General features: G+C 41.0%; 1 protein-coding gene across 12 annotated transcripts in view; it reads left to right on the forward strand.

Annotated features, from left to right (window-relative positions):
- Positions 1 to 23,975, forward strand: part of ARIH1 (ariadne RBR E3 ubiquitin protein ligase 1) — a 62,235-nt gene that overhangs the window by 22,975 nt on the left and 15,285 nt on the right. For 7 of the 12 annotated variants that reach the window (XR_005105317.1, XM_037394656.1, XM_037394645.1 and 4 more), the window contains exons 2-9: positions 2,791 to 2,858; positions 10,924 to 11,068; positions 15,873 to 15,965; positions 16,372 to 16,427; positions 20,453 to 20,519; positions 21,721 to 21,827; positions 22,328 to 22,370; positions 23,547 to 23,618. Coding sequence is in view for 11 of the 12 variants with exons in the window: in XM_037394656.1 (XP_037250553.1) it covers positions 2,791 to 2,858; positions 10,924 to 11,068; positions 15,873 to 15,965; positions 16,372 to 16,427; positions 20,453 to 20,519; positions 21,721 to 21,827; positions 22,328 to 22,370; positions 23,547 to 23,618 (651 nt within the window). In the remaining variant the exon portion in view is untranslated. Of the gene's footprint in view, positions 1 to 2,790; positions 2,859 to 5,599; positions 5,773 to 6,076; positions 6,169 to 6,932; positions 6,955 to 10,923; positions 11,069 to 15,872; positions 15,966 to 16,371; positions 16,428 to 20,452; positions 20,520 to 21,720; positions 21,828 to 22,327; positions 22,371 to 23,546; positions 23,619 to 23,975 lie in introns of those variants that run through there. The other 5 variants (XM_037394648.1, XM_037394652.1, XM_037394654.1 and 2 more) reach the window with 4 other exon arrangements.

Consider the following 23,975-nt stretch of genomic DNA (forward strand, 5'->3'; position numbering starts at 1 on the left):
CTTATGTTTGAGAAGAGCTGCATGCTTTACTATCTGAAACTTGTTTGTAACTAGAGCATGGCAGGGGTGAGGGGCTCAAGTAATGTGCTTTGTAGATGTGACAGTGCTGAAGGGATTACACAGAGAAACCTGTATGTGCTGCCTGCCTGATATATTTAGCAGGAGATTCCCTGGTTTGAGGCAAGTCTTGTCCTAGACCATGGAAATATTTTTAAAATAAAAGTTGTACAGACTATAGGAGCTGGTATCATAACCAAGATAATATAGAAATAAGGTCAGTTACTAAATTATATTTTCATCTTTGATTAGTTTGCTCTTAGGAAGCATGTTTGTGAGCTGTTAAGAGCTCCTTTAGATACTGCTGCATAATACAGTGTAGTATGACAGAAAAAGGTGTTGTGGAGACCCAAATATAAAGTAACCTAGAAAGATCAAAAACTAAAGCTCTGAAAGAGGCTGAAGTCCTCCTCCCTGGAGCTGAAGTAGCCTTTTGATGACAGAGACCCTTAAATTCCCATACAGCTTCTTGGTGGCAGGACTGAATTGAAATATTTCAACTGCTTGTTCCCTTCTGTCTGCAGTGCTGGCATGGGCTCTGTGCCACTGTGTGCTGGGCTGGATCAGGGATTGATGCTATCAGAAAGCTTTTCCAGATTTTTTTTTTTTTTGTTTAACTTTAAATGGGGTTCCATGCTGGTTTAGTGTGATTGCTGCATTGCTGTAGCACCTTGAACAGTGTTGACTGGGCAGGGCACTTGTTGGCCTCACTGCCAGGGCAGAAGTTCAGGATGTAGCTCCTTGCAAAGACTTTCTTGTTGCCTGAAGAGCCTCTCTGTCGACCCTTGCTTCAGGGTGCATACCGGGGTGTATCTGCATTGCTTTTGCACTGCGAGGTGTATCAGCTTGCTACTTTGGCTGAGAGCCTACTAAGAGGGGAAAATAACTCATCAGAGCAGTGAGTTAGTCCAGCTTGTCCTGAAGCTGCACCATCACTGCTTTCAACACAAGGAAATGGATAAATCTGCCCAAAAATGGGGTTGCCTCGGTAGCAGGTGGCTGCAGTGCTGTTACGCTGACTCTTACTAGTGTGCTGAAGGTCGGGGTGCTGCCTCGCTGGTTTGTAATGGCCAGTCGCATGTGGTTGTCAGTCAGGCACCTCATTGTGTTATTACAGTTAAGAGCATGGATCCATATCACCTAAGAGAATTGTTCAAAGATGGACAGTGGCCACGTTTTCACAATGTAGTGTGTTTGGCAATACCAGTTTCTGGTTTTCCTGCCCCGTATTGTGTAGCAGATTTGCTGTCCCAGCTGTTTATAGGGCTCCACATGGACTGGATGAGGGATCTGGTCTAACCTTTCTAAAGCTGCTTTTGTTCACATGGGCTTTTTAAGCTGGAAGAAATTCTTAATTTCACCTGAAACAGGTGTGCTGGCATTAATAAGAATAAGAACATGCTGCAGAAAGAGAGGTGTGTCACTTTTTATACTATAAACCACAAGACTAGTTCTTTGTGCTTACATTTTGATCCTAGGACTTTTTTTTCGGTGAATTTTATTTCAGTGAATGTTTTGTTGGTGTCACTTGCTCAAAGATGCTGTTCTGCTTTCCCTTTCTGTCCTCTCCCATGTGCTAATGCAGCTGTTTGTATGGTCAGGCAATCAAATAAATTGGGGAGCTGATTTGGTTAGAAAACAACTTGAAGGAAAAGAAAAAGATCCATTTTGAAGCCAGTTACTTGCAGTATTGCAATATAAGATGGCTGTACTAGCATGGACTGGTGAGCGCAGGACATGCAAGCGTGCAGCTGAGGGTAAGGATGGGGTGGGATCACTGCTTTGGGTGGCAGCATTGGCTTTTGGCATCTTCAAGTTGTAGCTGTAGCTTGCAGGCTCAGAAAATCACATTGCTAGTTTATGTCCTACTTTTCAACAGCTTCAGAGTGTCCACTAAAAATTTGCCCTAAGGCAAACTTCCATTTTGGTGTCAAATGGCAAAGCACATGTAGCTGCTCTCAGTGCTCACTGTTGCCTCTGCATGTAAATGGTTCTAAAACTGAGCCCAGAGTGTCTGAATTTGGAGAGCTAAACCATGGTTCTCGGGTGTAACAGAAGCTATATGTTTTGTTATGCTTTTCTGCTCGTATAACCCAATCCTTGGCTGATGATACAGATTTAGTTGGAAGAAAAACTTGTACACAGGTGAAAATCAGCTTTTGATCCTATTTCTGACCTTTCTAGGGTGTATTTCTTTCCTTAGTTATATAGTTGCATAGTATTTTCTGGATCTCCGGGTGCTTCAGGAACACCTGGGGACTTCAAAAAGACAGTCATCTTACATTGGCAGCCATTTACTTAATGGGAGAGTCTTCAGCCCAAGGGTTTTGGTGGCTGGGGCTAGGACAAACATGGAATATTCTTGTTCTGCAAATGGTGTGGAGGTTGTGGCAGAAATGGTAGGATGGATGGCATTTAGCCCTTCTTGCCTTTTTTTGGGGGGTGGGGGTCGGTTTATATTGTTTACATGGAGATGTTGGCACTTAAGCATCTGCGGTAGCAGTAACTAACCTGTTTCCTAAGTGTTCATCTTGGTCTCATTTTATATAGGTCTTTTCCTTTATTTTAATTTTTCTATCTCTCAGGTCAAACCACTTTCCAGTATATGGTAGTTGATTGTCTGCACAGTTTATCAGTATGTATTCAAAACTCTACTTGATGCTTTCATAATAGTAGACCAGCATGGTCAAGCAGTTAATCAATTATTTATTATTCTTTTTTTCTTTCTTCTAGAATCCAGCGACTATCACTCGAATACTGCTTAGCCATTTCAACTGGGATAAAGAGAAGCTGATGGAGAGGTAAGCAGCCATCTTAGCATGCCACGTTTTGCTTTAGAGCTGCAAGAAATGTTTATTATCAGATTAACGTGAGAGTGGATGAATGCACAGTATGTGCCAGGAGAATCTTCTCTGCAAGCTCTAAATGTTCCCCTTTCTGTAGCCTTTATTGGCTAAGAGTGAGTCCTTGTTTTAATATTAATACCTATTAGGCATTAGACTTCGGAGAAGTTTTGGAAGATAGTTGCCCATTGGACAAAGCAGTGCCTTCCAGCTGGAACACATACAGGTGAAGCATTTTCACAGGCTCTGAAAGCAAGCAAGCAGGAACAGGTTCCTGTTGTGTGGCAACTGTTTTGGATTTGGGTTTAGTTGGTCTTGCATACAGTGCTAGCATGTGTATTCCTGATGTTTATTTGTTAGTTTTGCCGAGAATACACTGTTCTTGACTGAATAAGGGTACTGGTAAAGTGCATCTGCCTTGCCTTCATCTTTGCAGCTCTAGGTTTTCTTTAGTGAGTGTGTCAATTGGGATCTGAATTTTGCCTCCCTCTCAGAGCAGAGCATTTTATGGGTATTTATGATCTTTGATTTCTAGCTTTTGGGGAGTGTAGCTGGTAAAGGTACTTTTTATAGTTCATTATTATACAGAGGAAGCGAAGTCCAGCTGAAGTGGTAATGCACTTTTTGGTTTTTTTTTTCCAGTGCATTGTTGCTATTGAAAAGAATGTGAGGGAACTGGAGAATTCTGTTGAAGTGGAGTATTAGGAGAGTAGTCTGGATCAGAAGGCAGTACAGGGACTTACTGGTTGTTACAGCTTTTGCTGGTCTTAAGAAGTGTTAGGAGACATAAATGAGTGGGTGGGGGTGAGGGCAGGAGGACTCTGGTGCCTGGTAGGATTGTTTGGCTTTCAATTACTGTTTCCTTTGCCTGATGATCAGGGTATGAGAAGATAGGATGCTTTCTAGCTGGTAAAACAGAATTGTTGGTAGTACTGTTGAATTGTTAAGTACTGCTTAACAGCCTGTAGGCGCTTTGTGCTGTGCTATGGGCTGAGTCAGTGTAGCTTGGTATTCTGTCATGCACGGTGCAAGTCTGGAAGAGAACAGATTTCCAGTCTGCTAGTAGATGGGTTTGGAGTTTAAATATTTCTGCTGTTCTGGGCTAATGGATTTAGGACACCTTTAACCCCCTTTATGTAACGTTTTCAGCTAGTGATGGTGCTCAGGTATCTCTTTAGTTTTGTTTGGCCTAGATTTTTTTTTTTCCTTCTGAAGTTTTTTTTTTTTTCAAAGCTTTTTAGACTTTGCTTTATTTTCCTGAGATTGACCTCTTTTACTTAATGTTGGAAGTACGGAAGCGTTGTGTAACAAATATAGTTACATTGAGGCTATTTAAGTCTGATGACAACTGTTAAGCATTCTGATTTAGTTCCTTCTCTGTAACTTGTGTTCACTTCTTTGAGCTTCTTGTGCTGGTTCTTTTGGTCAGGCTAAAGTTCAGTCTCCTTGGCTACCTCCATCTCACTTTGAGATACCTCTGTGTAAGTGTACTGAAATGTCATCCCTTTATTCAATAGGTTTGTTTCCCTTCTCACTGAAAGCTTGTTTAAGGCTGCCGTAAATAATTTTTTAAAAAAAAAAATAAAATTGGTCCGTGGGTTTTTTTGAAGGAGGGTGTCAGCTGCTTCTGTGTGAGGTGGTATTGTTAAGGCTATTACAGTTTCCAACCAAACACTTTAAGTAAACATAAATATTTACAAAGTCCACAGGTAAACATGTACTCTTGGTACATATTCATTAAAATACTTATCTTAATTCTATAGGATTACTCCTGTGAGTAATGTGTGATCCTTGCTTATGCAGACATATTTCACGATTTCGCTGCTGAATAATGTCCTGTTGTATTAGAAAAACATTTAAAACCTTTTTCTCTCAAGTAGCTGGTGCTGCTTTCTGTCACTACTTCACCAAATAGCTTCCATGAAGCCTTTTGCAGCACTCTGCTGATGCTCAGCGGTGTTAAGGCAGGAGCAGGAGGCTAGGGAAGAGGCTGAGAGCTGGCTCTTAGTGTTGGAAGATTTTGTCATTGCTGCAAGTGATAGGTGAAGGCAAGGGTGAGAGGCAGGTGATTACTTCAGCAGCCAGGATGAAAACCAATCAGTTTGATAGCGATGGAGCTGGAAGTAATGCCATGAGCTAGCTGTACCTCACATTGTTTTGCTAAAATAGAGGTGGCTCTTGCTTAGACAAACATGACAAGATCAGTAAGCCCAAATTTAGACTTGATTATTCTTTCAAAACAGCAATCACTTTTGAGACTTGCTTGGCTTTGTGTGTGTCCAGCAAAACTTAGAGCAGCATTGTGCTAGTGTAAATGAGCTGAGAAACTGTGAAGCGTTTGTGGTGAGGTAGAAAGGCATGTTCTAATTGGACAAAAAAAAAAAATAAAGTTAAACACTAATTTAAAGGGGAAAACCCCCAAACCTTATATTTTACTTGAAAAAGTAACACTGTCCGTTCGCTGAGTCTTCAGTGTCTGACCCAAAAGAAGTCTTGTGTCTGGGAACCTCTGGCTTACTAATAGCTGAATTTATGTGCTGGCTTGCCTGTGGATGTGCACCCATTGCAGTGTGGGCTAAACCCGGGCAGAGCTTGACCCCGGGGTTGGAGCATCTGCTCATACTGGGGAGCCAGGGCAGGTGCCAAGTAAAAGTGCTTACACGCAGTCTTCTTTGATGCCAAGTGAACCCATGTTCTGTAACACTGTTGGAGGCTTAAATGTTGGGTGTTGTGTTGTGTGTGTTTTTTTTTTTTTTCTTTTTCCTTGGTGTACTCTTACTTTAGGTTGAACTGGTATAAATTTGGTCTCTTTTACTCTTAATAACCATTAGGAAGACTTCCCAGGAAATTCCTGTTGTTGCCTGCAGTCTGGGTGGGTTTAATGCTTGCTAAGATGTAATGTTTGGGTGCAATTTTTGGTGCCTAATTTCACACCAAGTCAGAGCTTGAACTTAGTTGCTTAATAGCATGTATTTTCGGTACCTAGCCAGTGTCTGTTTTACCCTAGTTCATCGTGAGTCAGCATGACCTGACAGGCAGCCTTATCAAACTTTGCCTGTAGTAAAGCAGATAAATCAAGTGGCTTCTTTTTTCTTGATAAGTGTTGAGTGTGGTGAGGTCTGACCTTGTGAGATGAAAATTTCTGTGTTTTAAAACATGAAAACCTCTTCGTTGCTTTTTTGTATTGTTATGCATGTTTTTAATAAACAGGTTATTATTGTCTGTGCCAGCTTTGTCATGAAGTAATTGCATGGCAGATATGTTACAGGTATTTATTCCACTTACAATGAAGCAATAGGGCAGTTCTTCAATTGTGGCTATCCCATTGGTGAAGCACTAATTTGACTGTGTCTGAAAGCAAAATAGGTGTTTTGGGGTGGATTTGTTTGTAGTATGGGAGTGGGTAGTGTGGGAAGTACTTGAGTACAGATTCTGATGTATTGCATGTGTTTTGGAGAATAAAGATGTTAAATACTGTTTTCCTCTGTCTCACAAGCTTGATTAATAGAGGCAGGAGACTAGCAGGTGCAGATACACCAGGTAACCTCAGAAATAAGTAAAGGAAGTGCTTTAGCTTCTAACTTTATCTCGATTACCTTATAATTTTATTAGGGCTGATAGCATCTGTCCCTCCTGAGGGGAGTTTTGGGGATGAATGTCCTCATGGTGAAGAGACTAAAATGCAGCTCTACTGCTTTATGTACCTTCCCCTGGTCACTTTTTAAAAAAAGAAAAATATTTCAGCATGTAACTGAAGGCCCAATTTAATTCTTGGAGGTACAGACAGAAGTATTGCAGTCCCTTGTTAGGTGCTTATTTTGGTGGCTGCAAGTCTCTGTTCCCACTGAGCAGAGGACAGGTGCCAGGAGCCCTGGTGGCTTGGCTGCTGGCCCAGATTGCCTCTTCCCCTTGCACTCAGGGTCTGACTCTTCACTGTAGGTACCTGGCTGGCTGCTTTCCTTTGGGCAAGTAAGTACTTAACACTGTTCACCAGAGGCCGAACAGGTGAAAAATTGCGTATGGCAGGCATTTTGCTGTGAAGATATCTTTTACTGTGAGTACAGTGACTCTCTTGATATTCACAAATGCTCTTTGTATCTGAGAGACTGAGTATCCCAAAGTATGTACCAGAAGCCACCTTCCCCCCCCCCCCCTCCAGTGAAAAGGGGTTTTGGGTATTTGTCTTGGATCCTCCCTTGGATAGGATTAGATTATGTCTAGAGAATTGTGATGAGGCAGTTATCAACAGCAGGCGGAAATTTTGAGGAAATAAAGAAGCTGACAGCTTGATCCCTTTGTCAAAAAGACTTGATACTATTTACGGATTTGGTGTTGGTAAGCAGTGAAGAAATCATAGTAGAACTTGAAAATGATTTCCTGGTGTGTCTATTTTAAAATAGCAGAGGAAACAACTTTACGATGAAGAGAATGAATTTTGAAAAACTATTAGAACCAGTTATTGAATTCAGCTATGTTGAGCAAAGAGCCTAATAATGTTGGTTGAATAGACTGTAGTATTTCTCAAGTATCAGAAGTGCTAGAATTACTGAATGACTGCATTGCAAAGGGAGAAGAGGGCAGAGGATTAAAAAAAGCTGATAAAGGTGCTGCACTCCTCCCTAAGATGAAAATAAGGACTGAGCTACCTAAAAGCAATGGTGACAACTTAAGGAAAAATCAAAACCCCTGGAGTTGTGAAGGAAGTGAGAAGGGAATTAAGGGATTTTTATCCCACACTTCACAGCAGTGATGATAGCATGCAACTGTACTATATAAAATACAGGGCACACATCGAGTTCAGCTATTAGTATGGTGTGTATGGAATTACTTTGCTCAAAAGGGAAGTGGCAGGCTAGATGGAACCTTTGGTAAGTCTCTTATTGGTTAACTTTGGGATGAATGTTGGTTAGTGTTAATGAATGACTTGGCACAAATCTGTTTGGAGGCATTTGGTTCAGAGAAGGATCCAGACGTCATATAGGCAAAACCCCCAGACAGCTGAGAGGATCCTAGCAACAAAAGCGGTACAAAGTTTTACGATAGGTCTCATTAGAACAGAGGTGGAAACCAATATGGAGTTTCTAGTAAGAGATTAAAATGAAGATGCTACCATGAAGGACTTCTGGAGAAAGGTAGACATTGTTTGGGATGCATTAAGTGAGAGATCTGCAGGAGAAACATAGGTGAAATTGTATGAGATTGTGGTAAAATCTTCACTGGAATTGCATTTGTTTTGGTCTCCTTGAGTTCAAGGAGAATGAATGGAAATAGAAACTGGTGGTTGAGGAAATTTGCTGGACAGTGGAGAAATATCATGTGAGAAGCTGATGTCTGTGAATCCTTTGACGGAAGAACATGGGAAAGGAGAAGGGAGATCTGCTTAAATGGATGGTGTGTGTTAATGCTTGAACAAGGGGAAAAAAGGCATGGTAATTGGAATTAAGGTTTGTTCCTAACCGTTGAAGGAACTGGAACAGTCTCCTGAGTAGGCGCTTGGTGTGTTTGCATAAGGAGTGGTGGAGCAGTTAGGGAGGTGTTGGAGCATCTATTGGAACTGTGTGTTTTCAGGGAGATCCAGGTTTTTTTCTGTGTTTTCTGGAGTTCTTATTGTCCAGTGACAGCATGATTTTGAGTCCGAGAGAGATATGTAGAAATTACTTGCTTAGCACACCCTGGTGCAGCAGAGAAAGCAAATGCATTAAAACATATGCAGTACCCCATTTCTCCTCAACACTGGGGAGGCTTACAAGTGATGATCATGATCCCAAAGAGCAGAGTGAATATTGTAAGACTTAAGAGTGCAGATTTGTTATCTTAGACTTAACATTATTTCCATCATCTGTGTGGCGCTGGCTGAGTGTCTTACTGCCTGTGTAAGAGTAGGGAGGGACCAGGCATTTGATATGGAAATGATTTTATATGGGCTGTGGCTGTTGTACCAAAATGCAAGCATGTGCATACTTTGAACTGTGTCGGTACTTTGGAAATGTTTGAACTGGCTAAAGACTCCAATCTGTGCATCTTACTAGAGTTAACTTTACCGCTAGCCTTTAGCCCTAAGAAACACGCAATGTCAGGTCACTTGTTTTCTACCTGCTATTGGGAAACAACTGAAAGCCTGGAAAGGGTGTGGTGGTTCTGAATTAGTTACCCATTGGTATTTAGAAGGGATAGGTAATTCCAGGTGAAAAGTAGTTGTTGGCGACTTCCTGTCTTGGTGTAGGGCAGTAGGTGTCATGGCTCAGAAGAGTAGCTTTTGCAGACTTCATAAAAATAGAAGTGCCTGGTACAAGTGGTAAAGCCAGGTTCCTGATGTGGATATGCACCCTTAAAAGACAGCCCACCATTACAAGTGTCTCCGCTATTTCCATAAGCATTTAGCTGACCACGAATGCCAGTATTAAAGTTGCATCATAGCATTTGACTTCAAAACTATTTTCTTTGCAAACATCACACCCGACTTTGCTCTTTTTCAATGGGGGATGGCCTACACTGATAGTACGCCATGTAAGAACAGTTTGAAGGCTGGAAATGTTTTGTGGCGTTAGTATTTATCCATGACTTGAATAAAAAAATACTGCCTATAATGGGACTGCACTGAATTTGCTTGATAAAATTTCTAGATATTAAGTAATCCTGAAGGCAAACAAAATAACTTGGTTGAGTTAAATCCCTGAGGTAACATTGAAGAACAGTGGCAAAGCTTCACGTGTGCTGCAATGCCAGAATTCACCACTACCTTCAAAATTCAGTGTCCTGAAAATTAAGATCTAAAGTATGTGAAGTGCATCAAGAACATATGAACCAGCTGTGAAATGAATAATTTTTAAGTCAAGTTTTGTTGGTAGGTAATGCTGTAAGAGAGCTGCTAAAGATTTGTCGCTTTTTGGAGTACTGCAGGATAAGATGATCTAGCCAGAGGTGTTTTGGTTAGATACTGTGTACTAGGTCTAGTCCCACATTTCTGAGATACAGCTACTATCTTCTTATCTCAGCAGAAGGTCTTGGTTCTCTTCTATCTACTGTGGACAGCAGATTTTTTTTGTTGTTTGTTTGGTTGGTTTGTGATGAGTTTATGTGCCTTGATACCTAGATTCCGAGATACTTATCTTTGGAAGCACTGTAAACTTGGAATTGTATATTCTTAGGAGGTTGTTAAAATATCCCAGGTTGACTGGAGACAAAAGGACTTAAATGGCTAAGATTTAGGCCCAAGAGATGGACTGTGCAAGCTTTGGATGTGGGCAGGGTGTTCAGTGTGAAATTGAAGACTAGTCTCACTGGAGGTCAGAGTCCAGACCGAGCAGCAGTTGTTGCTGAACTCTGGAGATGACTGAAGTGTGTGAAAGGCAGTCCTGCAGTTGCCTTAACTGGAGACAGGTGACCATGAAGAAGTGCTCTATCAGCTGAACCAAGTGTCTGACTGCTGACGCATTTCTCCTTAGATCAGAGAAGGAAGTACCAAAATTGAAGTCAGAACCTCTTTGGGGCACACTTACTCTGTAGAGTGAGTACATGGAGGAAAACATAAAGTACAGGAACTAGGGACCTGCTGGATCACAAAGTGTAACTGATTGCTGCTTCGTGCCTCCTCTTTAATGTTTTGGTGATTAGAATACTAGGAAAAAATGTAAGGCTTAAGCTGAAAGGAGAGTTGAACTTAGAAAGGTGTCCTGATACCTGGACTGTGAAATAGGACATCCTTGTTCTAGTTTCCTGTCCTGGAGTTTTAATGCAAAGTAATCACTGTGGAGAACCATGAATTACTTGAAATGCAGCTGAAGAATTGAAGGTGCTTGAATTTTCAGGAGTGTGAAATTCAATCCAGAATCTCTGAAATGTAGTTGTCTTATATGTCTGTGGTCAGGGTTGTGTTGTATTAAGTTAGTGAAGAGTTTGTTAAAAGTAGCAGGTGTTTTTTTGAAATATGAAGACAAATTTTGTACATTTAACTTCCAAATAGAATTTGAAAAATTACTTACAGGAAAGGTAGTTTAAATTCTTCTTCTCTTGTGTTCTGCAGGTACTTTGATGGCAACTTGGAGAAGCTCTTTGCAGAGTGTCATGTAATTAATCCAAGTAAAAAGTCTCGAACGCGCCAGATGAACACAAGGTCATCAGCCCAGGATATGCCTTGTCAGATCTGCTATCTGAACTACCCAAACTCGGTGAGTACCTGGCACCCAAGATGGTATCTGACCAGTAATTCCCCAAACTTTTCTATCTGAAACAGCATTTTGGGCAGAAGTCTGGGAGGACTTCTCCAACAGTGTTTTAAAAAAAGCCTTTGAAATGAAACTGATATGTCACTTTTTTAATTGAATCTTCTAGTCTGTAGTATATGCATTAAAAAACAGTGTTCTGGATTGTTCCTTAATGCAATAAACCTTATGTCTTGTCTGCTGCAGTGATCCAAGTAATATGGAGGGGGCACAGAATTTTGTAGTGCTTTATGCATTCTCTTTAATTCTTACTGTGTGGTTTGACAAATTTTTTTTTTAATAAACCTCAAACAATATTAGATTACCTGAAACAGGATTGTATTTCAAATAAAATTATTATCCCTTATGCAAAAACCTTTGAGGATGCTGGGATCTGGGTAGCACTGTAGTAAAGTTCTTCAGAAAAAAAGCAAGCAGTAGACCAAGCGATTTTTGCAAAGGTCAGATACCAATTAAGACATACAAATAAATGATATGTGAAAGAAAAAAAAATGTGAAAAGCACAATGGGCAAAGGGATTTGCTTAAACAGAACAACAAGACAGGAAGCAGCTTATGAAAGTAATAAATAATGATACAAAATGGTCTAGCTAGAAAGCCTAGAATAAAACGGAATAGGAGTAGGAGTAAAACGAAGTGCTGTTCGGGAAACACAACCAATATGGATGTCTTTCGACCTTTATGATGTTTGTGCAATACCTTCTTTATCAGAAAAGGTTAGGGTAGAAGTGCTTGCTGGGGCTCTAAATCGGCCTTTTGGTTTGTGGTAAGATTGGTGATGGTGCTACTTTATTTGTAGCTGTTGACAAATACCGGACTTCCCCATATGCTAATCGGATGTCCAGGCTTCTACCTTCTACTGTGTTTTGTACAGGCAAGCAGCTCGCTGTGACTTTGCAGGGGCAGGACGTAATGATGGGAGATCCTGGAAAAAAACAAGATTAGTGGAAAAATTCGAATATGAGAATTTGTGGCTTTGCCAAAAGGCAGGGTGCTGACATACGTGAGGAATTCTTCCTTTATTGGAACCTACTGTTCCTGGTGGAACTATCCTGACCCTCCAAAACACCATAATGTCTGCCTGACCTTCGGAGAGCAAAGCAGCCCTTACATAAGGCTTCCACTCTTGCTCTGGGTGTGTTTTATGAGCTTGCTTTCTTTAAGAATGGAAACCATTATGAGCTTTGGGATTTATTAGTAGCCTTGAATAAAGTACCCTTGCTGCTGTAGCCTGACCTGCAAGCCTTTTCCTTGCTCTGGAGCAGGTAGAGCAGAGCAAAGCCCACTTTCAGGCCACTGAGATGTTCAGTGTTAAGATCATATTGCTCTTGAGCCAGTAACCACAAGACTTTGTGCATCTCCTTTTAAGCCTTGTGTGTGCTGACTTCCTTTTTAGAGAACAGGTGTTAAGAATTGTTACTTGCATTGTATAAAGAGGTGCTTTGAAAAACAAAGACAAGCTTGAGAAATTTGTTTGACCCTCTTAACTTATGCTGAAATCCTGTTGATTAATAATGGCAGACTTTCCACATAGGTAGTAAGGAAATAATTTTGATTTTAGGCTATGCAGCATTTTTATGAAAACAGGAGGACTTAGGGGTAGAAATGGGAGGACACATCTTCGGCATCTTAACGTCCATCTCTAGAATAGGTCCTCTTGGAAACTTCTAATTTAGTTTTCATGTTCCTGATATATTATTCTCCCCTTTTTAATGTAGTGGCTGTGCTAGGTGGGAACAATATGCCTTTCCTCTGGCTAGGGGTATGTGTTCTGCCTGGGAGGCAGTTTTTCTAGCTACTGGAAAGAACTGCACAAAGCACACTAACTTCTTGGTTTTGTGGTTCAAATACCACATAAAAAATAGTAGCAGCTCAGTTATTAGAAGAGCAGTTTCTTGGCTGATGGAGCAGGTAGATGTTGCAGGTGAGCAGGAGTGTCTTGGTGTTGAGTAAGTCAAGAGGCAACCTCTGTTTCTTTGCCATATGTAAAAGATGGAGCACGTAGGAAAACTAGTATTTATTATTCTGTAAAAGACTGTAGTGTTTCTGTCTAAGGTGTCCGTAAGCCATCTGGTTTGAAATATATTTTGAAGCAGTTTTGGTCAATGTGAATTACAAATTCAAGGATAAGCTATGTTCAATACCTAGCCAGAAATCTCAGCTTTTAAATCCTGTGCAATGGTCAGCTTCCCCTGTCCCGAACACCCCAAAGCCATATTTTTGAGAGCCCCTTTCAGCCTGTGTAAAGCTGGGAGTTTTGAGTTATGCCTGTTAAGAAATTTTACCATGACTTTGTCTATTGGTGCTGTCATCATCGTTACTGAAGTAAAGAAAGCCTGTGTGAGGCTGTCATGGTAAACACCTTGGAGCAGCTGATCCCTTCTTCGATCAGTTTGATGCTACCAGAAGAGCAAGCAGGGACAGGTATCGAATGGCAGCATGCTGCTGCTAGCATTTGGCTTTGTAAGGAAGGTAGGTGATGAGTATATAGATAGGGTGAAAGTAGAGCCACCCCCTGTGATAACATGCTGTTTCAGAAGTTGCTGTTTCCCGATGCACTTAATGGTTTTATGTCAGCCTTTTTGCTTGCTCCCTTGACATCTGCTGTCTGCTTAGCCAAAAATAATTGGGAACTCCCTCAAAGTAAAGAAATTAGTTGAAAGATACTCTGAATTCTTTCCAGCCTGGGAGGAAGTGGTGGCTCCCTTCTATGTGGGCATTTAGCAAACCTTTTCGCTGCCTGCAGTAACTGAAACAAGTCTTAAACGAAGATGTGTGCTTACCTATGTTCTGTAGCGCTTCCTTGTGTGTGTTTGCTGCAGGAGTGTTTAGGTTGATTAAGGGATGATCCCCCTTGTCTGTGCTTGCTTCCCATCACATGTGGTGAAGCCATCATTCTGGGAAAAGTCAGTACTGTCTTCGGGATGGTTGTATGCTGTTGGTGTCCCAAAAGTTACAGATGTTGGGGCTTTTCTACCACAACCCTGCATCTCCAGGGGGTGTCACTTGGTCACAGCAGCATCTGTGGAGCATCAGATACCTTGTTAGCTGGCTCAGTAATGGTTCAGAAATTTGAAGGTTTTTCTTTTTTTCAGTCTTGGAGTTGGTGTACCTGGCACCTCTGTAGCTGTTGGCCTCTTCTCTCCTTGAACCATGGGCTGACACTATTTATTTTTTTGTTTCAAAGAAAGCAAAGGTTTGGGTGGGTATCTCTGTTTTTACTGGGCATGAAGTCAGATGCTCAGCTCGCTTCTCTCCTTGCTGACTGGTCGGGTCAGATTTAACTGCCTTGTTGCTTCTGGTAAGTGCTCTCTGGCAGGCTGTAGGCATGGCAGGCAGAGTCGAATCTGCTGGCTGCAGCCTCACAGCATGTTTCCAAGCCTCGGGTTCAAACCTGTGTGTTCAGTGATGGCAGGAGTGCCAGATGAGTGTGAATCACAAAATTATGAGGCTGTGGGAAGAAGGTGCTAACAAGCTCCTTCCCTGCGCAATCCAAGTGCTGTAGCATTGAAAGATGAGTGTAACCAACATAACGTATCGGTGTTGGATGAACAAAATGGGCAATGTGGTGGCTATAATCTTGAGTCTGTAATGGTCAAGGAGGCAGTTTAGGGAGAAGGTCACTTTCTTAAAATGGACTCTCTTTTTCTTAATTACCAGCATCCTGCTGCTGTTCTGGCTGCTCTGCAGAGGGTACAGGTTTCTTTCACTTGTGGAGTTTCATACAAGTTGATGATGTCTCAAGGTGGAGCTCTTGTTTTATCGTACTGTCTGAGAATAAGATGGTTTGGAAAGCTAAGCCATCAAATACTAACCTGCATAGTGGTATGACTGAAGTGTTTCAAATACAGTCTGTCCTTGCTCCTGGCGCTGGATATAAAGTACCTTCAAGATGACCTGAGAAAAGTAACTTTATTTCAGTCTTTCCTTAGCAGTGTTTGCTCTCCACTGCTTGTGTAATCATTTAATGCCAGATGATATCCTGACATACTCTGTGCAGATGGTAACATACACAGGTGAAGTTGTCCTTCTTGCTGTCTGCAACAGCTAATCATTATTTGAATTTTGTTTCGTGATTTTTACCTGCCAATTAGAATCTTTAGTGTCTTCATCTGATGAGCATCTGGATTGCAGGGGGAAGTTTATCAAGCAAGTTGGCAAACTTTATGCATGCGCATTAAAAGCGTCACACCATTCTATTTCTGTTGTTTAGTGCTCACCAGTTAGGCAGACTGCTCGCTGATCACTTAGTTTCCTACACAAGAGGGAACTAAATTAGTGGCTGTGCATAGCTGGTGTGCATATTCTGGGACTTCTGGGCAGCACCCACATGTGATATCAAGCCAAGTGGAAAAAAAAATAGGAAAAAAGACGACTCCATATAATCTTGTAACTGTGACCTGTGTGGCAATGGTGCATGTATTTTACTCATTTGCAAGAGTAAAACAGAGGAGAGCCATACTATGCTCTGTATATACCCCTAAAACAAGGACCAATTTAAATAGGCAAGCAGGATGGAAACGTCAGCCACACCTTTCCTTGCTGCTAGGGTTGGGGATTAAAGTCTGGCTTTGAAAGCATGACTGCAGCTGCATTGGCAATGTTCTGTAGTGGTGGTGATGCAAAATAAAGAGTGTCTCAAGTTTGGTGTGAGGGATGAGATGTGATAAACTGCACAGCATCAAGAAGGGCAAAATGATTTGAGTGTATCCACATGATAAAATGATCCAATGTCTTTTTTGTCCTTGCAGTACTTTACTGGCCTAGAGTGTGGACACAAGTTTTGTATGCAGTGCTGGAGTGAATATTTAACTACCAAAATAATGGAGGAAGGCATGGGACAGGTAAAATGTCAACTCTGCTACCTCATGACTGACTTCTGGAAATGTTGTGTATTGGAGAGGAAGGGGAAAGAGAGGGGAGAATTCTTCCCCACTAAAGTTTAAAAAAGAAGAACCAGCAAACAACCAAACCCCAGAAGAACAACAAAAAAAACCCCAAGCCCTAAAGCTTTGGGAGCTGCAGTCTGCTGTGGGTGAAGCTGGAGGGAACTACATGGCACTTGTGCAGGTGTCTTTGCTCTGGGTGGGAGGAATTGTGCTGTGCACAGTAGCACATCTGGGACTTGATGATAGAGCCAATGTACTATTTTTGCTGTGGATTGTAGGTGAGTCTGTTGCCTTGGAATTCTTTGTGATGCAAAACCAGGATAAACACTGTTCTTTTCACAACCTTTTTGGTTTTTTTCAGACCATTTCATGCCCTGCTCATGGCTGTGATATCTTAGTTGATGACAATACAGTTATGTGAGTATGACTATTTGCTGCTGCTTGGTTTTCCTCTCTTTTTCTGTTGTTACTTATTTGTTATTCGAATGTACTGGCTTATATAAAAAAAAACTGCACAGAGGCTATAAGGCAGCAGAGATGTTGGTCTTGAACTGTCTGTTTTGATACTAGCATGTCTCAGCTTCCTGTTTAGCTTTGGAAAACCTATGCCACAGTACTTGAAGGAAAGACTCCTTGACCAGTTTGGTCAGCATGACAGCAGAATAAAAGCTAGGCAGTCTTTCCAAACCCTGTTTAACTGCTTTGTGTATTTTGTTTCCTTTGATTTACGCAGGAATTTAGGACTTCCTACCTAGGTCAACCCACTGGTTCACCAAGTCCTATAGCTATAGTTAATACGTGAGTCAGAGGAAGTCCTCTGTACAGTGTGATGGAGGGTGTGTTGTATGCCCTCTGATAGAAAGCAGTTGACCCTCAAACATAAGATTTGATTAAGCTGGTATGTCAGCCTGTGTCACTTTGTTTATTAAGTTGTCCAGTTGTAGGATGACTGCTCGTACATGGTGGAGCGATGAGTTTCCTTCTCTTTTGTATTGGGCAATGTTACTGCATGAGTAATGTCCTTCATAATTCTGAACCTTGATTAACTCCATTTTAATTCTTCATGCTAAAAAGTGTCTGAATAGGAGTTTTTATTCTGTTACCTTCCTTCCTTCCTGAAGTCTGACTCACTCATTGATACCAGTTTGCTGGTTTTTGTATCGATTGCTTTGACTAGCGATTTCCCATATCCTTCTGCATTAGTGGCTCTATGTTAGTTATGGAGTGTAGGCTGGATAGAAGTGGAACTAGCTGAAGCGTTTTCCTGCCCTGTTGAGGGGCGGTTTGTAGAGTTCAGTGGGTGGAAGCCTTGATTGAGTTTGTGTGGTTTCTTTTTTTTATTTTATTACTGGAATCTGAACTCAACTTGTGGTCTGCACTCTCAGCAGGAAATTTCATGAGTGTTTTCTTGATTGCAACAGTTTGAATAAGCTGCCTGTAAAGTAGACTAACTGAAATTGTTACGAGGTTGTGCAGTAGAAGTAGCAAGGAAAGGATGGAAGGAAAGCAGCACTGGCTTCTGTTGCTATTGCTTGATATTAGTAGTAGGTCTGACTATCGTTACATTTCACTTCATGACTTTTATAGCACAGAAAACCATGACACTGGGGTGAATCTGTGCAGCTTCTGACTTGTATGATGTGCTGTGGGATTGATTCCCTTGCCTAGAAATGGCAGAGATACCTGGGTCTTGTGATAGTAAAATGACATCCAGGTGGTAAAGAAAAGAAGTCCCCTTTGTCTAAGTAAAACTATAAATGTTTTGTGGAGGTAAATATCCACCTTTCCCATATTTTGCAGGGGATACCTTGAATGTCTAGGGGAGGGAGGTGCATTTTTTTGCAGAAGCCTAATGCTTTCCTTTAAAAGCAAAGATGGAAAACTCTAGCAATCTTACTAAATGGCATGAATAAAAATGTTAAGTAATCCCAACTGGAATCTGTACCTCCTCCCATGTCCTTAATTATTCTCTTTTTAGGTAGTTTCCTTTTTACAAAGTCTCTAACTCTAGATTTCCAAGCTATAGGAACCTGAGACTAATGTGCAATGTATAGAGGCATCAGTTTATCAGAAAATCAAAGTAGATAAAGACGGGCAGTTATTAACTTTCTCCCTTCTCAGTACTTACCCTCAGCAAGCCAGTACATCTTCAAGTTGAATTATCTCCCTACAAGTCCAAACGTAGCAATTCAGATGACTTCCCTGGATTTGTGAGTTTTTAGCTAGCCTATTGTCTATTTTCTTTGTTACTGTTGAGCTTAAATAAGAAGGTTGAAGAGAGGGTCCCTTTCAGTTCTTTCAAGACCTTTCAACTGGCTGAAGGTAATCTGTTTCTATCCCTTGTTCAGCCTCGCTAATGCTGCTGGTAATTGCTTTAACCTACATGCAAAGTTGTTGATTTCATTAATATGCAAGGCAGGCTGCCTTTATTACTGCCATGTCTAATGGCTGCTGCTCATGGGTGGAAGCAGTCTGGTAGTAACCTCTGAAAATCAACCCACTTGGTAGGAATGGATGGATTTTGGGTTCCTGTGTTGAAGTCATGGAGTCCTGCCTCAATTTTTTTTTTTTTTTTTTTAAATCTTCCTTTGCATATTGCGAATACCACTGCTGCTGTACCATGTCAGAATGTAGTAAGGTCTTGAAGTAATTCCTATGGGAAGGTGTTTGACCTCTCACATAATATACTCCACTGACTGGGGTCTTTGAGGAGATTCATTGTCAAAATGGAAAAAAAGTATAAAACTTACAGTCTCATTGAGGATTGCTGCCATCTTTGGATGAATTTTTGAGATTGCTGTTCTGAACTGAGCTGCCAGAAGAGATCAGTGGTTAAGGTTTTTTTGCAAGCAGTTTGTTTTTTCCAACCTGGCTTCTTCAGCAAGGTGGTTTTTTATAGCTTCCAGAGGAGCGTACCCTGAAAATGGGGTATGGGCACTGGGAGTGAGTTTAATCTCTTAATTTGTCTAGTTTTGTTTATTGTTTGTTTGAAAGGTTTTCACAGCAGAGTTCTTGAAGTTCTTGACCTGAGTGTTGCTGTGAAAGTGGTGTTGAACCCAGAGCAGGCGAGGTTCCTAACATGGAGTGATCATAGGCAGTTTGAAGAGCAAAATCAGTGGTGTACTCTACGTGTTTTGGTTCGCTATAATCATTTGAATTCCAGTTCCGCTTAAATACCTATAATATAATATATGTCACTTTAAAAATTTATTTTGTCTAGAAGCCTAGGTATGGAGTAAGAAAGTGAAATGTATAATTCATGTCATAACTTCAAATTGTGTTTTCATTCTTCAGTAAGTTTCACTCCAAAATTGCAGGCTTGCCATGGACATGGGCCTGATGAGATGCTTTGTCAGCTGATTTGTTTTATTTTAGCACTGGGAATTTGGCTGCCATGTGCTATGTTTATGTAATAACCAGCACGTTGTTTGGTGAGGAGCTCCCCAGACTGCCAAGGGCTAAGATTTATGCAACATTGCATCGTCACATGCGCTGCTGTTAATGAATGTGGCATGATAACATCCAGGAGTACACTTGATTTTGGCTGCACCCTGAAATGGGTAATCTGTTAGTTTCAATACTTATGTGATGTGGCCTGTGTAAAGCTGTATTCCACAGTATGATTTAAAACAAATACCCCAAACTGTGTGTTAGTCCAGCTTTATATATATACACATATATATATGCAGAAGACACTTTAGTCGTAACTGAAAGACAATATAAGTGCTCAGCAATACATAATTGAATTATTTTGAATGTGTCTAGGCTGGACAGTCTGCACATGTCAGCTGGGTCTGTGTGTTTAGGAGAAAAGTGGTCACCATGCCTTTAAAGGATTCCTATCTGTCTAGTTTTCTTCTGCTCTCCTGCTTCTCAGCTGACTGACTTAATTTAAAGTTAATGTTGTGTAAACCTCTGTGGTGTTGATTTTAAATCAACTTTGTTTTTTATGGTAAATAGATTAAAACAACATTAACTTTTAAACTGAAGCTGTAGCATTCCACTGAAACCCAGGTAATGTTAGGCCTACCAAATTTATTAACTGCACAACAATTGTTCTGGAGCTTTTTAAAGGGATTTGCCACAGAGTGTGCTTGTTTAATGTAGATGTACTAATGAAGTAATTCAGTTTCTTGGGCACTTCAGGAAAGTGTTTTTAAGTAAAAACTCCCACACCAAGAGGTTCAGTTCTTTTGAACTGCATGAGCTTTCTGTGTGATTCTTAAGCTGGTATTAGAAGTTAAATATGATATTTGTAGTTTCCATAATAATATAATAAATGATCTAAAACACAGAGAACAGGTAAGTACAGAAAAGTACATATAAGTATAGGAAGAGGAATCAAAGCCATCTGTCTGTCCTAACTTACTAGCTACGTATGGGGAAAAAGTTTACTACCACAGTAACTTTTCTTGTTTTTTCTGTTTCTTCCCTTTTCACAGGCGTCTGATAACAGATTCCAAGGTTAAATTAAAGTACCAGCATTTAATAACCAATAGTTTTGTAGAGGTGAGTTTTTTATTTGAAATTTTTAGTGGCTTCTAAATTGTGTCTCACATATGTACCAAACCGGAGAATTGAAGCTGGTTTGTAACTGTATAGCAGTTTTTGTTGCATAGTCTCTAACAGGGTGTGACTACAAGGTAGAGGCTTTACAGGGGTTATTTTATAGCACTTTTAGTTACAGATATAGCTGTAGAAAAATACTAAAAAAAAATCTGCAGGACAAAAGATCTAGAGATACAGCAAGCAGCTGTAGATAAAGAGAATGCAAGTGCTGTTCAATATATAGCTTCTGAGGAGCTCTTAATATTTATAGTTCTTGAAACGTTACCTGAGATACCTTAGACTTGGAAACATTGTTGTAAACACTAGCACGTCTTAAACATTTGGCATTTGAAGCAAAGCTGCAAATTTGCTGTTAGCGAAATATTAGTAGCTTTGCAACCTCAAAATCAAAATAAACTTGGAAAAAGGTGCTTTGTAAGATAGTTTCTGTCCCCAGCCCAATTTCCCTGTTGTATGTGTTCGGATTTACTGTAGAGCCTAGTATGTAAGTTGTTACTGGGATCAAGCTTTCACTCCTTGTTTGAAGTGATGTGTGCAGTGCTTTGGAGGGTGTTTTTTGTGTTGTGTGTTTTTTGGTTTTGTTTTTTTTTTTTTTTTTAATACAACAGTGGAGCTAAGCACGCTGCAGACTGAAAGACTAACAAAAGCCATGCAGATTCATATCTGGCTGCAGTACAGCAAGAACAGGTGATGAGATGGTGTTCAAGCGTTGTTAGAAAGCAGTGCTTGTAAAAAGCTAGTGCCCATGGTTTGAGCAGTTTCAGAAAGGCTGTTGCAGCAGTGAAACAGATGGGAGTTGCAAAAAACCTGACATGCTTTTTTTCAATGGAAAGCCTCATAGCTTCATGTTCTTCAAGTATTTTCTCTGGATGAGCTATGAGGTCAGCAAAAGTCTTTATGCTCCTCATCTTTCATAAGGGGCCATTTGATGCTGAAGAGTTGACTTGTATTCCTGCTTGCTTTCAGTAGAAAGTGAATGCTTGGATTGAAGAGAAAGCACTCTTATTGCAGAGGACTGGTAGGACAGGAAGGAGTGTGACTGAAGGTCATGGTTGAAAGGATGAAAAAGGGATGAAAGGCAGGTAGTGTCCTTGTGCAGCATCCTTTCTCCATTATGGTTTTTTTTTGCTTTATTTCATAGTGTAATCGACTGTTAAAATGGTGTCCCGCCCCAGATTGCCACCATGTTGTTAAAGTCCAATATCCTGATGCTAAACCTGTTCGCTGCAAATGTGGACGTCAGTTTTGGTAAGAAAATCAAGTAAAAGACTTACAGAATACGTATTAATACACTTTCAAGGTAGTAAGTCTTTATATTCAGTTGTGGTTTAGATGGTGGGAGAAGCATGGGGTGGGCTACAAATGGTGAGCCAGGATTAGGTCCAGCTGGGTTGCAGAGCCCATCACTGTGTGGTTGTTGTTCTGTGTCTTGGGCTTCCTTTGACCTACAGGCAGATCCAGCTTTTGCTGAGAGGTGGCCTTCAGCTGAGTGGTTTCAGATTGAGTAAGGTCCTTGATTTCAGGCACTATAGAATCAAAATGTGTTGAGATGCATACTGCTCTGAAATAGCTGTTGAGGGATTTGAGGGTTGGGGAGGGGAAGTTGACATGTATAGTGTTTCCTTAGGACTAGCTTTGGTCTTTCAGCAGAACAGTCCAGAAAGACAACTTCCACGGTGTTAACCTACTTAAATAAAATTACAGTCATCTGCCCTATTTGCTTATTTTCCCCTTGCTTTCACTTACAGCTTTAATTGTGGTGAAAACTGGCATGATCCTGTTAAATGCAAGGTGAGCATGTCAAAGTTCTTTTCTAAATGCATAACTGTTTCCAGTTTAAAGTGAATTTATGTGCAAGATGTAGAAAGCACAAGCTTTGCAGCGGTTCACATCAAGAAGCATAGTCGTTCACCTGCTTAGACCATAGCTTGAGAAGAATCAGTGAAATCATACTGGATGCCTTTACTGCCATACTAGATGCCTCAGAGTTGGACCTTGTGAAGGAACAGTGCCTCAGCCAGATGGGGAAACATCTGCAGGAGGTGGCTGTTACAGCCGTGACCCTCTGAAGAACAACGAAGGTGCTTCAGGAGGGAATGCTTCACTTGACAACAAGCATTCCTGTACTAGGCATTTCTGTAGGTGTTCAGTGGCTCCAGCAGGCTTGTGATTTGTTTTGTTGAAGAAATTAATCCAGTCCTAGGACCTGCTGTCATGCTGTGAACTCTAGAACTCTTCATGGAGCTGTTGAAAGCTGTAATCAAGCCTGGGATCGTGTGGCTTTGCAGAGCTCACGGACAGCCATGTTTCATGCCTTGGGGACAGAGCAGTCTGTGTTCCTAGTGACAAATGCAAGAAAAAACTTTCCTGGGGAGAGGAGAGGAAGATGTTACTGAAGGTTTAGCTAATCTTTCCAGGCTAGATGTGGTCAGCTTATTATTGTAACAGGTGCAAGCAGCCTTTTTGTTTTTGTAACTTGCATTCATTTGATAAACTCAGTAAGGTTTTAAAAAAAACAACCCAACACACCCCACACCACACTCCCTCCAACACCACAAAAACCCCACACCCAAACGAAAAAGAAGCACAAGGTGAGCATTGCAAGCCTCAGGAGAAACTTGGCTAGATGTAAATCTAGGCATCACAGAGGCTCTGACTGCAGTTCTGGCAGATCACTGTGTACAGTGTCATTATTTCAGAGTCTCATGCAAAGTTTGTGTTGATTGAACCTAAGGACTGCAAACTTGTTGCTGAAGTGTTTGGGCTGAGTGATGTTCTTGCTGGATCAGGACAGTGCTGCAGGAAATGTCTGCAACTAAATTAGTTGCTGTGTGTGGCTGCTTTCCAGCACCAGCCCCCCCATATTCCCATGTGGTTGTGTGTACCTTACCTTAATGTAAGCAGCTGTCTTGGGAACATTTACAGTTCCCCTATTTAAATAAAACTATTTCTTCATTTTTCTAACAGTGGTTAAAGAAATGGATTAAGAAGTGTGATGATGACAGTGAAACTTCTAATTGGATTGCAGCTAACACAAAGGTGAGGGTTTTTCTCATATTTTATGTAGACTTACCATATGAAAAGAACAGACAACCTAATTCTTCTGTACTAGGATTATTTTTTTGTTGTTGCATGTCACTATTTAAGAGCAAGCCTTAAAATCCACAGTACACTGAAGTACTCTTGTTTGAAGAGCAAGTAGGTGTTACTGCCTCAAGTCAGGTGAAGTTCTTCAGGTTAAGTGGAGTTTGCTCTTCTAAGAAAGAGTTAATTGGAGACTCAAAGGAAGCTCAAGTTTTAAGTCTTTGGACTCCTGTCTGGCAGTGGTGGCTTCCCTAAAGCAAATCTGTGCCTCACTCCAAGGGTGTGAAACATGTTAGCACCACCTGTGGCTTG

This window comes from Falco rusticolus, chromosome 7, assembly GCF_015220075.1.
Source record: "Falco rusticolus isolate bFalRus1 chromosome 7, bFalRus1.pri, whole genome shotgun sequence".
Lineage (NCBI taxonomy): Eukaryota > Metazoa > Chordata > Aves > Falconiformes > Falconidae > Falco > Falco rusticolus.